Here is a 16,763-nt window from a genome sequence, read left to right as displayed (position 1 = left end):
TCACCCTTCCTCCTCTGCTTTTCTTGCTTCTCGATCCCTCCTCGTCCTAGGGACATGCTTGACTACATTCATCTCCATGGGAACCGTCTCCAATCCATTCACCTACAGAATCAAGACGTATGAATTACAGGCAAAAGTTAAATAATGTCTGCAGCTTGGGAAAGATTGAATTGTCATGTAAGCTAAGAAAAAAGGAGAAGAATAAAAAAAAAACTAGATATATCGCTACGGCTACTGATATGCCTCCGCCATAATGCATGGTTCTCCTAATAGGTCTATAGTACAATGTCTTGACAATGTGTGATGACAGTTTCACACAATTGGCAAAATATTAAAATGACAGGTTTGACACAAATGTGCTGAATGTTCACTTTCCTAGAACTAGGTTCAATTGGATGAATGATTAAAATGTCAGAGTGCAGGTATTTGGGGAACTGATGATTTTTACTTGACTTTTGACCCTTTTATAAGTTTATGCATTGAGTAATTTTCAAGGTATTGAGAAAAAGTATAATTTCAGTATCAAATGGGAAAATAGCATTATCTAAACCTGGCCTTTGACCTTTGACCTCACAGTTCCAAAGAGAATCACTGTTAGGTTGAACATGCATAAATATGTAAGTTTCATGATGATACCTCGAGTTACTTTCGAGATATGGAGGAAAAAGTGCAATTTAGCACTTTCACTTGACCTTTTACCTTTTGACCTTTGACCTTTTGGCAAGAAACTTCCCCCAAAATATATATTGGGTAATACATGCCATACATCAAGTTTTAAAAAAAAAAAACCTTCAGCCTATTGCATTTTAAGGAAAGTAGTGATATTTTGAGGAGTTGACCTTGACCTTTGACCCCCTGACCTTTGACCCATGACCCCCAACTTCCCTAGATAATCACTGCCCATCGGTACAAGCATATATACTAAGTTCCATGAAGATACCTTGAACCATTTGCGAGATATGGAGAAAAACATGAAATTTCATTTTTTTTTTCACAAAATAAACCTGTGACCTTTGACCTTTGACCCTGTGACCCTAAAATCCACACAAAGTATTATCCCCCAAGGATATACCCTCATACCAAGTTTGATGTAAAACCACCACACGGTTCTTGAGATATCGACAAAAACAAAACGGGACGGACGGACGTACGGACGGACGGACGGACGGACGTACTACCTCACGGTGATATACTTGTGTGTCTACCCCTTTGTTCTCCCTTTTGTTAAAATAGACACACAAGCAAAAATTTTAGCCACACAAGCCTGACGGAATAAAGGCCATCTATTGTGCACTATTGTTCTCCTAGCCACACAAGCATACTCTCGTTAGCACAGACAGACAGACGGACGGACGGACGGACGGACGGACGGACGGACGGACGGACGGACGGACGGACGGACGGACGACCCAAAAACATAATGCCTCCGGCCACTTCGTTGCGGAGGCATAAAAACACAGTGGAAAAATTTGATCTCAACTTGATACCTCCTCACAGAAAATGCTGAAAAACTAACAAACAGCAACAGCAACCGAAAAGGAAAGGAAAATTGGTCTCTATTCAATGTCACTAACTAAAACTGATCAAAATAAAGGTCAATAAAATGATGTCAACACAGGAGTAGTCTTATTCAAGAAAACTATCTTATTTTACTGAAATGAGTGTGATCTAGGTGTGCATTTAATATGGCATGCCATTAGTCATGCCGTAACCAACCATACCACATCGTAGGCTATATCATTGTATAGCATCATCTTGTATTTTGAAAAGGTACAGCTATACACTGCAATCATGGCAGCCAATTTTCAGCTTTCGGTGATAACGATCCCAATGCCAATTCATCCCTTTTGTGATGAATGTGTAATGATCATGATGACAACACATATACATTTTGTAGAGAATAGTGCTGTGGTATTGGTGCTGCTGCTACTGCTACTGCAACCACATGAAGTGTTGCTGCAGAGCTGTAATCAGTAAGAGATAAATAATTTGTTAAATTATGAGATTTATCTTATGTACCAGCATTCATTTTTTTGTTGTTTTAAGATCGCCAACAGAACAAAATCTTCTTGCATCAAGTTTTAAACTTACTTTCACCCATTTTTTGGTAACCCAAGGTACAGCACAAAAGAGAAAGAACAGGGAAAAAAAGTAATTATTCAACAGGATATTGTAAAAGTGGTTTCTTTCGCGGTGGTTTTATTTTCGCGCTTTTCGCGCTTTGAGGTTGAACCGCGAATTTAACACCACACGAAAATGTTTTGAACTCGTCGCTTGTACAACGCTATCATTACCAACCGCGAATTTATCCACACATGAAAAAGTCAGCCCCGATGGAAACCGCGAAAGTTTCTGTACGCGAAAGAAACCACTTATACAGTAAAGGATTCTCACTTGGTAACCCAGGCTACCAAATACCACATCATATGTTGACTTACTGTCACTGTGATGTTGTATGTTCCAAAATCTGTGATTGGTTCGTCAGGGAGAGTCAAGGCATGCTCTGGTACAACCATCCAAAGCTGTGTTGGGTGAAAAATAGATTAAAGGGGTAAACACACGAGATGCACATATTACAGTGATTGGAAATAGATAATAGACTTTATTGGTATGTTGTCACTTTACAATCAAAGTGCTTTCAAGATATGTGTGCCCATTGATTTCCTTTGAGCATCTTCGCTTCTCCTTTGGATGAATTACAAACTAATAAATGCTTGAACATGTCTGGTGAAACTACATGTTGACACAATGATCACAATGGATACAATCAGTTACCTCAAAAAGGAAAAAGCTTACATTTGACTTTCAATCATTTAATTTGAACAATCAATGCTTTGTTCAATTTTAGTTTAGGATTTTGCCAAGTTCGAATGAATGTGTTGAAATTTTCCTACAAAAACAGAAAGAATTGTGACTTGAATCATAACCTCCTAACTAAAACCATGCCTTTCAAATATTGTAGCTCTTTCACCACATATTCTTGCATCTTGTCTAGTTTGAACTGGATCAAATCCTCCTCAACTTTCAGCATAAAATGTGCAATTTCAAATTTTGACCATAACCCATAATTGCAAACACAGAAAAGTATGATTCAATTGTCTGAGATGTTTTACTGACACACATCCTTGAAATATTCCAGTAACTTTTGTGTTAACATGAAATGATTGTGCACAAACAGATAGATGAGCAATGCTAAACCAGAATGCCCAAGAGATAGCGCATGACACAGGGATAAAGATTCAAAAAAAAAAATAAGCAAAAGCAACTCACATTATGTCTGAAAGCATGGATTACATGATCCTTGGTGATGACATCCCACTTCAGTTCATGGTGCATTTTGACTGTCAGCTGATTCTTTTTCAGAAAAGCTATGGTCTAGGTTTTCAGCACCACAAAAAAAAAAAAAAAAAAGAACGAGAAACATACAAATTAAAGTGAAACAAAAATATACCATCTGTTATAAGTGCCATATCACATACATGTAAAGTCAGTATACTTTGATTTACATAATTTTTTCACACATGGCTGTGCCAGATGAATCCTGCATGTTTTTAATTCCATGGAATCGAAACATTACATAGTGCCATGAATGATAATTCTGCAAAAAAAAAAAAAAGAAGTTTGAGTGCTTTCATTTTCACGCTAGTTTCTTGTTGCATGAAAAGAACAAAAATTTCCACTTTTACAGTATTGCCTGATTTGCCTTTGCTTACCAGACAATACCCTGCTGCCCAGGTACTACAAGTCATATAACCTCACCAACATTTACCATCTCAAACCCAAATCCAACAGAATAGCTTAGCAACACATTCAAATTCAATGTGTATTTTACAATAAAGATTATAAATAACAACCAAAGAGGTTGCTAGAATTGTGTTTTCTCATACATTTGTACTTTAATTTGATGAAAATAACTAGGATTCATTCCTACAAATAACTGGACAGAGAGACATGACTGGACTAACATCCGGACAACATACAACCTGGAACAGAGGTCTATGAGTTTCCATCTCTAAGAAAGTCTTGACTAACCACACACCAAAACATTCATACATGATTCATTAATTTTTTAACTTGAGAAGTCAAAGTCAGTCCTGTATTACATGGGAGCATGTCAAATGTTGACATATTAAAACAGGGTGATAATGTGGGAAAGGAGATGATTAGTACAACGAAACCCGATTAAAATAAGCTTGCTTGCAAGGTACCAGGTACTGTAAACGTCCATATTTTCGCGCAATTAATCTTTCACTATGAGCGACTTAAAAACATATTTGCTGGTTCTTTAATTTGTGCTGCACATTTTCCATCCCATTCAAAATGTGCAGAGAAAGTTGTGAAGCTATTTTCGCCGGTTTTAACATTTGCACTAGCCAAAAGTAGAGTGAAAATTAATGTACCGCAAAAATTTGTGCATTTACAGTATAACGAGGAAAAGTCGGCGGTCCCAGTGACCTCGTTTTAACGGGTATCCCAGTACTTTAACAACTGCACTGATAGTGAGTGCAATACACAGCTCACAAAACTTTAAATAGAAATAAAATATTTCTTGTTTCATGAGAATTCTTGAAAATGTTGCCTTTGCTTACCTTTACTGCCATTGGAGTGAGTCTGAGCGGTGTAGACTTATCATCCTCCTCCTTCTGTTGGAATGTGAAAAAAAAAAAAATATGAAGTGTGGGGCACGTAATGACCAAATACGAAAGTTATAGAAGAAAATTAAGTATGCATGATTTTACAGAACTTGAAAGCTTTCAGGAAATGCAGGGATGGCATGCAGTGATGTTGTTGAACAAACAGAGATATACAGGAGGAAGCAAAGGGCTAGGGACCATATGAATGAATAAATCTGACACATGTAATTAGTAAAACGGTCATATGAAAATTTGGAGACTGATCATGCTCCAATTGTGTGCTGTCATTATTAGTCAAATGTGAGGAAACGTGTCACTAAATTGTACTTCATATAGTTATACAGCATCATGGCAACACAGGTACGGACTACATAGCAATTGATTCAGAAGATATTAAAGGAAAGCAATGACAATGAAGAACAGCTACAGGAATGATGCATCTTTTTTGTTGTTTTGTTTTGAAGCTCTATCACAGGACCTCTTCATCTGAGGCATATTACTATAAAGTGGCATTTCACTGTCTATCTAAAAGTATCTCCCCTTCATATACAAATCAAATGAACTGCAAAATTCACATACTACATGTACTACAATCATCACTAAAACGGATTTCACAGGATACTCATCACTGAGTAGGAAGAAATACTAATATTCACAGAGCTTCCATAAGGTTTAATCACTTCTACTGATCAAGCACTTTCTACATCTCCAGTTCCACTTAATTACCACTAAAAAGTCTTGTTTATGATATCCTCCCCTCAAGCATTGCATGTCCAAATGAAGAATATCTACTAAATTGTACAGGAACAGACTACAGGTGCTTATTGCATACAGTAGTTTGGGATGATCGCAAGTTGCTATACAGCAGTTACCCTGGTAAATGTTCAAATACAGTGTACTCCCGTTATAACGAACACAGTTATAATGAAATTCCGGTTACAATGAAGTAAAAACTCGGGCCGCGACATTATCTGCTCTATGTTTTTTACTGTTTATTTATTTGGTTTTAAAGAAATTTTGATAAAAAGAAAGAAAACTGCCGGTCCCAAGGACTTTATTATAACGCTAGTCCACTGTACTCAAATCTGATTGGTTAATGCAAAGTCACTGCAACTGCAACTGTGACTACTGCAACTTAGGATTGCTTTAAAGATAATATACAGTTTTGGTGCCTCAAAAGTTTCTCTGAATTTCCTTGTCTTAGTTTGTGTTTCAGGTTAAAGTACCTTTCATATAACTAACACTGTGAGACTTACTCGCCCCAAAGTGCTCTCATGTCTTAGTAATCATGCAATAATGGTTTCGTACCAGAGCCGACGCTGTACCGCGAGGTATTGCATGATAACTGCAACCAGCAGCCCCATACGCATAGCTAAATGGGGTTGCGCATTGTAGCATTCAGGATCATGACAGATTTAGTATCGCGGGTAAATATCAACTTAAAATCCAAAAATTTCTTCAATTTGAAGACTTACCAGTTACGTTGAAGTATTGAAAACAGGCTTCCGGCAATGTTTGGTTCTGCCAATAGTCCCTTTCTGTTTGAATTGATGACTGAATGTGACTCGGTCGAGAGGACCTTGGGAGAGCTACACTGAATTGACGGCCAGCGCATGTGCACACATCACACGCGAACAAATTTCAAATCCATGAACGGATAAGATGTCTGTGTGCGCATGCGCTGGCCGTCAATTCAGTGTAGCTCTCCCAAGGTCCTCTCGACCGAGTCACATTCAGTCATCAATTCGAACAGAAAGGGACTATTGGCAGAACCAAACGTTGCCCGAAGCCTGTTTTCAATACTTCAACTTAACTGGCAAGTCTTCAAATTGAAGAAATTTTTGGATTTTAAGTTGATATTTACCCGCGATACTAATCTGTCATGATCCTGAATGCTACAATGCGCAGCCCCATTACGCTATGCGTATGGGGCTGCTGGTCGCAGTTAATTGCATGATTACTAAGACATGAGAGCACTTTGGGGCGAGTAAGTCTCACAGTGTTAGTTATATGAAAGGTACTTTAACCTGAAACACAAACTAAGACAAGGAAATTCAGGGAAACTTTTGAGGTACCAAAACTTTATATTCTCTTTAAAGAATGGTGCCCAGGTATGCCTTTACAAACCCCACCTGTTTGGCCAGTGCAAACTCCTTTAGGTTCTCTGGGGAGGCATAGACAGCAACACCCATTGGCAGCAACTTGTTTCTACCGATCCGCTTGTCCACCGTGATCACGTCTCCTCGTAGGCCGTATTCTGGGAAGTCAAGAGACAAAAACGCATTGGTGTAGTGTCCACTGTACATCCACTGTTTGTTGCCATCCTGGACTCATCCCATAGAATAGATGAAGACACAACTGGGCTTGCAGTATCCAGGATGGTGAGATCCATTTCTTAACTTAAATTTGCGCTTGGATGTTCGGATTAATCTGAAAGATGTTGATACAGTTTCCAGCAACATGGACATATCACACTATTGGCCTTCAACAAGAACACTAAATGCAAATTGTAGGGATACTTTTCTTCTTTTTATTTGGCATATTAGTGCCTAGTTTATACCATTATTCGACTCCTACTGTTTTTTGTTTTGTTTTGTTTTTGTTTTTGTTTTTGTTTTGTTTTTTGTGGGGAGGTGTTAAGCACACAAGGGGTTGACATTGTTGACCCATTTACCAGAATGTGTGTGAAACAGACTACTTTTGATTAACCTATTGAGGATGATTCCTTAGTACACTCGGGCAAGTGTCTGTGGGAAATGCGTGTTGTAGCAAAAATCAGCCTGTGTGTATTTGTGGTTTTCCAACATATCCTGGTGGGCAGCAATAGATTCAATAGGGTCATCAATATTTTCCCTTGTTAAAGGGTCCTTACATATCATGACCTTTGACCCTGCCTGGTAATCATTCTGACCAACACCTCCTACTCACTTGGAACATCCTGAGTGAGGATGAGCTGCAGCTTCCGGCGAGGATTGTGTTGGGTGTTCTCTTCCAAGATGTAGACCCTGTGCTGCTTCTTCAGCACCCTGGGCCCTTTGCCCAGCTTGGGGATGGGGGGTGGGAACAGTCTTCTCACAATGTTCACATTCTGAAGAAATCAAATGACATACAAACCAAGTGTTCAGGATTTTTTTTGCTTTTTGTTTTTGTTATTTTTCAACAAAGATCCAAACGATAAATCACAGAGATTGTGTCTATGGCAAAAGAAAAGTGAAAACCCTTTTACAATTTCATCTTACGGTCAAACTACCGCTAATTATATTTTCAAAAATTTGAAAGTTGTTCTGGTAGAACTCTACTCAACACAACTGTACGAATTGTACCAATACTGCAACTATCTCTTCTGAGGTATAAACACGATTTGATAAAGGGATAAAATGCATACAATTTATTCCATAGATGGCTATAGACCCCTGTCCTGAAATCTTGGGCACTTTTGTCAACTGGTCACTGCTAAAAGAATAACATTCAATTACAATGTACAGACTTTGAACTTACCCTCTGTTGAAGCTGAGTAAGTACTGCTGCACTGTGACCAGCAGTGGAAAGGAGTTGGCTTGACCGACTCACAATGGCTTGAGAGAATGCTGATAGCATGTTGACCAACACAAAGCTGTCATTTGTGGAATGATAAAACAGAAAGGAAAATTTTACTGACACTTACACACTATAACATTGCCTGTGATGAATTCATCAATGAAAACAATGGAGAGAGTTCCTTATATAAATGTACCCCCACCACTAGCCCGACCAGACGCCGTGCGCTAGCACACGGCCACACAACAACAAAACTGTTCAAAATTTCTACATTCTTATCACAAATTTTACAAATCACTCACGTGAATTGAGATGCTTGGACTATGAGCATTGTATTTCAGTCCATAGTAAGCCCTCACGCAACATACACTGAGCAAAAAGTCCAATCTTAACCCGGAATGCTGTGATCATCGCTGTGCAATTCAAAATACAATTGTAAATCTTTCCCAGCTGCTTTGAACGATGCAAATTGCACTGTTAGAGTTTGTACGTCCAAGCGGTCGACAGCGCCCCCTTTGCCCAGTGCTGCGGAGTACAGGATTAAAAAATGTGTCATTTTTGGTAAGTTGTGAAATGTCAATACAGGGGCGTCACCAGCTTTTTTTCAAGGGGGGTGCGTTTTGACCCTAATGTAACGAGATATTTTTTTTGGACAGACATTTTGAATATAGGAAGCTCTCAATCCCTAGACTTTTACTGTTGTTAAAGGAAACCAAGCGGGGAAAGGGCACCGGCGTAGCTAGGATTTCATCTTTTACAGTAAAAAAACTACCATTTGGAGCTATATTTTTTCGCTTTGGAAATAAAGGGGGGAGGGCGCACCGGGCGCAGCTGCCGGCAATTACTGGCAGCAACATAAGGAGAAAGGCATAACAATTAAACGCGAGCGAGCGGAGCGAGCGAACTTGAATATTTTGACAGTTTACAGTAAAAAAAAAAAAAAAGAAACCCTGCCGTTTGTTGGTATATTTTTTCGCTTTGGAAATAAAGGGAGGGGGCGCACTGGGCGGAACAGCTGGCAATAACTAGCAGCAACATCAGGTGAATTGCATAACGATTAAATGCGAGCGAGCGAAGAGAGCGAGCTTGAAAATTTTACATTTTACAGTCCAAAAACTGTCGTTCTTAGCCATATTTTTTCGGTTTGGAAATTAAGGGGGGGGGGGATCGCATGCCACCGAGCGCAACTACTGGCAATTACTGGCACTGGCAGCAACATCAGGTGAATTGAATAACGATTCAATGCGAGCGAGCGAAGAAAGCGAGCTTGAAGATTTTGACATTTTACAGTAGAAAAACTGCCGTTTGTAGCTATATTTTTTCGCTTTGGAAATTAAGAGGGGGGGGGGCGCACCGGGCGCAACTGCAGACAATTATTACTGGCAGTAACATCAGGGGAATTGCATAAAGATTAGATGCGAGCGAGCGAAGCGAGCGAGCTTGAAAATTTTACATTTTACAGTCCAAAAACTGCCGTTCTTAGTCATATTTTTTCGCTTTGGAAATTAAGGGAGGGGGCGCACCGGGCGGAACTGCTGGCAATTACTGGCAGCAACATCAGGTGAATTGCATAACGATAAAATGGGAGCGAGCTTGAAAATTTTACATTTTACAGTCCAAAAACTGCCATTCTTAGCCATATTTTTTCGCTTTGGAAATTAAGGGGGGGGGGAGGAGCCCATGCCACCGGGTGGAACTGCCGGCAATTGCTGGCAGCAACTTCAGGAGAATGGCATTACGACTAAATGCCAGCGAGCGAGCTTGAAAATTTTGACATTTTACAGTCCAAAAACTGCCGTTTGTAGCTATACTTTTTCGCTTTGAAAATTACGGGGGCGCACCGGGCGCAACTGCTGGCAATTATTGGCAGCAACATCAGGAGAAAGGCATAACAATTAAATGCGAGCGAGCGGAGCGAGCGAGCTTGAATATTTTGACAGTTTACAGTAAAAAAAAAAAACCCTGCCGTTCGATGGTATATCTTTTCGCTTTGGAAATAAAGGGAGGGGGCGCACCGGGCGGAACTGCAGACAATTACTGGCAGCAACATCAGGTGAATTGCATAACGATTAAATGCGAGCGAGCTTGAAAATTTTACATTTTACAGTCCAAAAGCTGCCGTTCTTAGCCATATTTTTTCGCTTTAGAAATCAAGGGAGGGGGGCGCACTGGGCGGAACTGCTGGCAATTACTAGCAGCAACATCAGGTGAATTGCATATATAACGATTAAATGCGAGCGAGCGAAGAGAGCGAGCTTGAAAATTTTACATTTTACAGTCCAAAAACTGCAATTCTTAGCCATATTTTTTTCGCTTTGGAAATTAAGGGAGGGGGCGCACCGGGCGCGGAACTGCTGGCAATTACTGGCAGCAACATCAGGTGAATTGCATAACGATAAAATGCGAGCGAGCTTGAAAATTTTACATTTTACAGTCCAAAAACTGCCGTTCCTAGCCATATTTTTTCGCTTTGGAAATTAAGGGGGGGGGGTGGAGCGCATGCCACCGCGCACAATTGCTGGCAATTACTGGCAGCAACATCAGGTGAATTGCACAACGATTCAATGCGAGCGAGCGAAGAGAGCGAGCTTGAAAATTTTGACATTTTACAGTAGAAAAACTGCCGTTTGTAGCTATATTTTTTCGCTTTGGAAATTAAGGGGGGGGGGGGGCGCACCGGGCGCAACTGGACGATTACTGGCAGTAACATCAGGGGAATTGCATAAAAATTAAATGCGAGCGAGCTTGAAAATTTAGACATTTTACAGTCCCAAAACTGCCGTTTGATGCTATATCTTTTTTGCTTTCGAAATTGAGGGGGCGCACCGGGCGCAACTGCTGGCAATTACTGGCAGCAATATTAGGAGAATTTAAATGCGAGCGAGCGAGCTTGAAAATTGTGACATTTTACAGTCCCAAAACGGCCGTTTGTAGCTATATTTTTTGCAGTAAGGGGGGGGGGGCATCGGGTGGAACTGCCGGCAATTACTGGCAGCAACTTCAGGAGAATGGCATTACGACTAAATGCCAGCGAGCGAGCTTGAACATTTTGACATTTTACAGTCCAAAAACTGCCGTTTGTAGCTATACTTTTTCGCTTTGAAAATTAAGAGGGGGCGGAGACGCCCGGTGCGCCCCTCCCCCTGGATCCGCCACCGGTAGTCAAGGGTGTCGGTTTATGTTCATGACTGGGGGAGGTATGACCAGCGAGGTGGCGTCGAAGTGACCAAGTATGGGAAGGATGTCCAAAATCTATGTATATAGTCAACACTGTATAGAATATACTTGCACTAGTAGATAATTATGTATAAAATCAGTGCTGCCAGGACCAGGGGTGCGAATTGCTTTTGCCCACGATTTTTTCTTTTTTTGTTTTTGTTTTTGTCCCCATGCAAAATTTCAAAAAAATAAATAAATAGATAAAAAATAATAATCATTTAGTGTCCGGCGTTGAGGTCGCTCGCAGACTGAATTTTTTTTTTTTTTTTTTTTTTTTTTTAAGGGTCTGAAGGGGGGTGCGTTCGCACCCAACGCACCCCCCCTGGTGACGCCCATGCAATATCAATAGCTGAAAATGGTACCTAAATAGATAAAGTTTTAATCTTATGTAGTCTTACTAACAAATATGGTGCAGTAAATTCAAAATAGAGTCAGTGCCCCGGAATTATAAGATTACGTAGTGTCCACACCGTACAACCCTGTCGCGACTTACACTTGTGTACAGCATACCATTCTACTGTATACTACCTTACCCTTGCGTATGTTACGCACGGATGAGCAGTGCATCCAGGGCATTCATTAAGGCATTCAGAGCAACTTCCTGGTGCCACTTCCAGGTTTCATCAGCTAACGGCCCTGAGTAAGATTATAACTGTTTGGCTAGAACACTTTTAAAGTAAGCTAAAAGTTATTATTTTTGACATGATTCACAACTTTACTTGGCCTGGGACAGTAGACTGTCGACTGTCAAAGAAGAAAAAATTCTATCTGTTTTGAAAAAAATGAGTTATAATCAAAACATAAATCTCATGATCTCATCATGGAGAATGGATATGTGTGTGTGACAAAAAATCACAGTGCGAACTTGCGACCATTTATATATAAATATAATACAAATGTAAGATGGATGCGAAGTGAAGTGATGGATGAGTAGCCGCACAGTCACAGTGTATGTACGCAGGCGAAGCCGATCAGTTGAAGTTCAGTGAGTTGTTTAGAACAAGGCAAACTAAATTGTGCCATAATGAGTCTCGCCCATTCGCGTACAAGAAATTGTGCGCAAATGGGATATAACAGATTAAAAAAGGAGATAAAACAGGGTAAAAATTTATGGCAAAAAAGAAACGTGCCACAAAAACTTAACATTGGGCCCTTAAAGTTCTTTGACCCCTGCCTGTGACCTTTGACCTTGTGGTGACCATCCACTCCCCAAGGGACATCTACCATCCAAGTTTGGTCACAAACGGACCTATGGATTAAAAGTTATGACGAATAGAAATGCGCCATAAAAACTTAACATTGGCCTTTAAAAGTTTGTTGACCCATGCTTGTGACCATTGACCTTGTGGTGACCATCCACTCCCCAAGGGACATCTACCATCCAAGTTCAGTCACAAATGGAGTTATGGATCAAAAGTTATAATAGAAACGCACCATAAAAACATAACATTGGGCTCGAAAAGTTTGTTGACCCCTGCTTGTGACCTTTGACCTTGTGGTGATCATCCACTCCTCAAGGGACATCTACCATCCAAGTTTGGTCACAAATGGAGTTATGGATCAAAAGTTGTGGATGAAAAGTTATGACCCATAATAGAAACGTGCTATAAGAACTTAACATTGCCATTGCCTGGGCCCTTCAGTTCATTGACCCCTGCCTGTGAGCTTTGACCTTGAGGTGACCTTCATATAATATATGGTAAAATGTGAAAATTTGTATGATCCCTCTTCTATGCTTCTCTCGAAGTTAGATTGCAATTGAAGCCCAGACTATTAAAGAGTTACTGAAGTTTTTGTAGCGTTACGGCCACGGACAGACGATGGACGGACGGACGACGGATGGCCATGGACAGACGGATGGACGGACGGACGGACGCGACGGACGGACGCGAGGGACGCGACGGACGGACGCGACGGACGGACGGACGACGGACGGACAGACGCTGCGCTGCAGGCGATCCCCTAGTCTCCCCTCACCTCCGGTGCACCTCCTGGCTCGACAAAAATGAGTGACAAAAGTATGCGCTTGTAACTGTAAGGGCGCTTGTTGTAATTGACGAGTGTGCCTGGCCCGGCAAATGTTTGTTTATTGTGACATCATGCGATGCGAGTCATGCGATGGAACAAAAACTTCGAGTCAATCGTGAGTTGTTTAATACAAATTACCTGAATTACCTTGATCTTGCATAACCTGTAAATTAATATGAGATTGTTACACGGGAGTCAATGCATATGAATGGAAATGGGTGATCTGGATCTGGATCTGGATGAATACGCTGAAAAACTCTGGATAGAGTATCACTCAGCAATGCGCAATGAGTATCACTCAGCAATGATGTCAGCCATGCGCTATCCATTTTTGCTCAAAACTACAAATACTAAGCGAACACTAGCTAGACCAAGGAGGTGCTTGCCTAGTACCTCCTTGGCTAGACCAGTGTAGACCCATCCAGATCCAGATCCCCAGCCAGCCCGACCAGACCCCGTGCGAAGCACTGCAACATACAGCTGCCTGTGTCGGGACAGCGACCCCCAAAATACTCACGGTCACGGATTCTGAGACACAGACTGGCCTTCTTTTCGTAGTGATTAACAGTTCTTTTTTTTTTCCCTGCGGACCTCCAACGCTCCTACTGAAATTCAAAACGTCATATCATCGACCACTAATTTTGATAAATATTGATTCTGTCGCTCTGTCATTCTCCCAGCGAAGCTGCACGCACGACACGACCCCAAAATACTGTAGCTGCAGTCAAAAATACACGTGTTGTAATGCCGGTAGATACACGTACCACCACGTCCTGTGTGGTGCGTGTGTCACATGCACAGCTAGCTACCCTGCCTGTACTGCAGCTGCACGAGCACCGTACTTGTGTATAACAGAAAACAGACGAAAGACTGATGGGCTGCCGATTTGAATCACATTATTGCTCTAATGATTACAGACTAAACAAATTTTAAAGGACAAGTTCACCTTCATAAACATAAGGATTGAGAGAATGTAGCAATATTAGTAGAACACATCATTGAAAGTTTGAGGAAATTCAGACATTCCGTTCAAAAGTTATGAATTTTTGAAGTTTTTGTGCAGTAACCGCTGGATGAGAAGACTACTGCAGTGTATGAATAACTTAGATGTCACATGCGTACAACAATATAAGGAAAATATAAAGAGAATTTCACAAAATTCCATCTTTTGAGAAAAGTACACATTCCTCTGACTCGTTACCGACAAATGTTATGAGTAATATTATTCCCCCTGCCTTTAGAAAGAGGCAAGTCAAGTGCTCTTTTATCATGCGAAAAAAGTGAAAATATGTTGAATTTTCTTTCACATTTTCTTTATACTGTTGTACGCCTATGACTCACAAGCTGTAGTAGTCTCCTCATCCAGCGGTTCCAACACAAAAATTTTAAAAATTCATAACTTTTGCATCGATTATCCAATTTTCCTCAAACTTTCACTGATGTGTTCTACTAATATTGTTGCATTCTCTCAATCCTTATGTTTATGAAGGTGAACTTGTCCTTTAAAAAGAAGGAGAGAGGGAGACACACACACACGCACACACAAACACACACACATACACACACAAAAAAAAAACAGAAAAACAAAACAAAACAATACTTAAGCTCTTGTTTCAGAAACATTTTCCCATTTCATAAAATGCAATCCCAACTTATTTCTTTATAAAGCAATTTCTTTTTCTTCATCCCGAAAACTTATTATTCTTTTACAAATTTCCTCAAAAGTAAGAATTTTTCCCTCCGACCTAGATCTAAAAATAATATATTTCAAAATGAAAATTATTGTATTATAAAATTTTACTTTTGGATCCCTTTCCATAACACCAAAATGAACATCTTTCCACTCTATATTTCGAAGATTTGCCATCTCAAACCTATCTATCACTTTCTGCCACAAATTCTTTACATACACACAATCCCAAAATAAATGTTTATATGTTTCTACAGATTGCTCACAAAAAGAACACCGGTTATTTGCAACGAAACCAAACTCAAAGGGATTTTCCTTTGTATAAACAACTCCATTTATTTATACTGAAATTCCCTAACTTTTGTTAGAAGTGTTGTCATCCTTGGTCTTAAAAATAAATGTGTAATTTCCTTTTTCGAAAACAAATAATCAATTTGGCCATCTTTCATTCGCAAAATATACGATTGCTGTAAATTTGTAACTAAGAGTTCATACACCTTTCTAAATGAAACATCTTTCAATAGAATTACATTTTCAAAAAAATTTCAAAGAAATATTATATTCCTCTTTATCAACAGAATAAGAATAATATATATATTTCCCTCAAATTTCTGGCTTCTTACAACAACCTCCCCTATTTTCCAAACTTTAACTATATTTTCACTATCTAATCCTAACCTGTGAAAATGTACTGCTGATCTCATACAATCTTTTTCCAAAATTTGCTTTACTAATTCTTCCTATACAAATTTTCACAAAAAATCATTTTCCCTTTACACAAATAATCCTTGTTATTAAAAAAGATTGGATTGATCTTGCCTTCCTGATAATTCCGGTTATTCTCCATTTCTTGCCCTGCCCTCAAAATTCCTAAATAAAACAATGGTACTTTAAGCTTTAATAATCGTATATCATAATTACACAAAAATATGAATATTCCTCCCACAGTCCTGAAAATATAATCCAAAAAAAGTTTCCATCCCATAAGCTTCTCACCGTATAATCGCTTCAACCACCTAATTCTTTGACTCTTAACAAATAATTCAAAATTTGTCATTCTAAGGCCACCCTCACTATAATTCTGATAACAAATAAAATACACACACACACACACACACACACACACACACACACACACACAAACACACACACACACGTCATGTCAGCAAGTCATAGTTTGTTATCAGTGGCGGATGCAGAGGGGCCGGGGCGGGGCGGGGTAGCACAGGGCGTGCGCCCCTTCTTTATTGAATTGAATTGAATTTATTCATTTCATTTCCATTTTACATTGCATTGTTGTTTACCTATTGAAACATAATATTACAGTGATATATCAGCATGAATTGACAGAATAAGGGTAGTAGGGCCTATCTACAAGCGGAAATGGGGTGACCCAACTAAAAGCATAGCTTGTAAAATTTGTAGGTCACCATCACGAGTAATATTCATATACTCGTATGTACAGTCGAGTAATTGAGATTTGAGAATATAACATACAGACTCCTGAAACATATTTACATAACTTGTAAATATTTACATCTAAAAGGTAGTAAACATGAATGAGAAAGAGAGGGAGAGAACGAGAGAACGAGAGAGAGAGAGGGAGAGAAAGAAAGAAAGAAAGAAAGAAAGGAAAGAGAAAAAATAAACAGTGG

General features: G+C 39.7%; 1 protein-coding gene across 1 annotated transcript; it reads right to left on the bottom strand.

Annotated features, from left to right (window-relative positions):
• Positions 1-14,055, bottom strand: LOC139738770 (large ribosomal subunit protein bL9m-like). The gene is made up of 8 exons (XM_071649411.1): positions 13,936-14,055; positions 8,133-8,247; positions 7,563-7,722; positions 6,767-6,891; positions 4,590-4,643; positions 3,271-3,375; positions 2,439-2,522; positions 1-102 (listed from the first exon to the last, which is right to left on the bottom strand). The coding sequence occupies exons 2-8, from the start codon at positions 8,229-8,231 to the stop codon at positions 1-3; spliced, it is 729 nt and encodes a 242-aa protein (XP_071505512.1). The 5' UTR covers positions 8,232-8,247; positions 13,936-14,055.
• Positions 14,056-16,763: the final 2,708 nt, after the last annotated feature.

This window comes from Diadema antillarum, unplaced genomic scaffold, assembly GCF_040938485.1.
Source record: "Diadema antillarum isolate AM-2024a unplaced genomic scaffold, OU_Dant_1.0 seq00000767_RagTag, whole genome shotgun sequence".
Taxonomy (NCBI): Eukaryota; Metazoa; Echinodermata; class Echinoidea; order Diadematoida; family Diadematidae; genus Diadema; species Diadema antillarum.
This window is presented reverse-complemented; position numbering and strand designations above follow the sequence as displayed.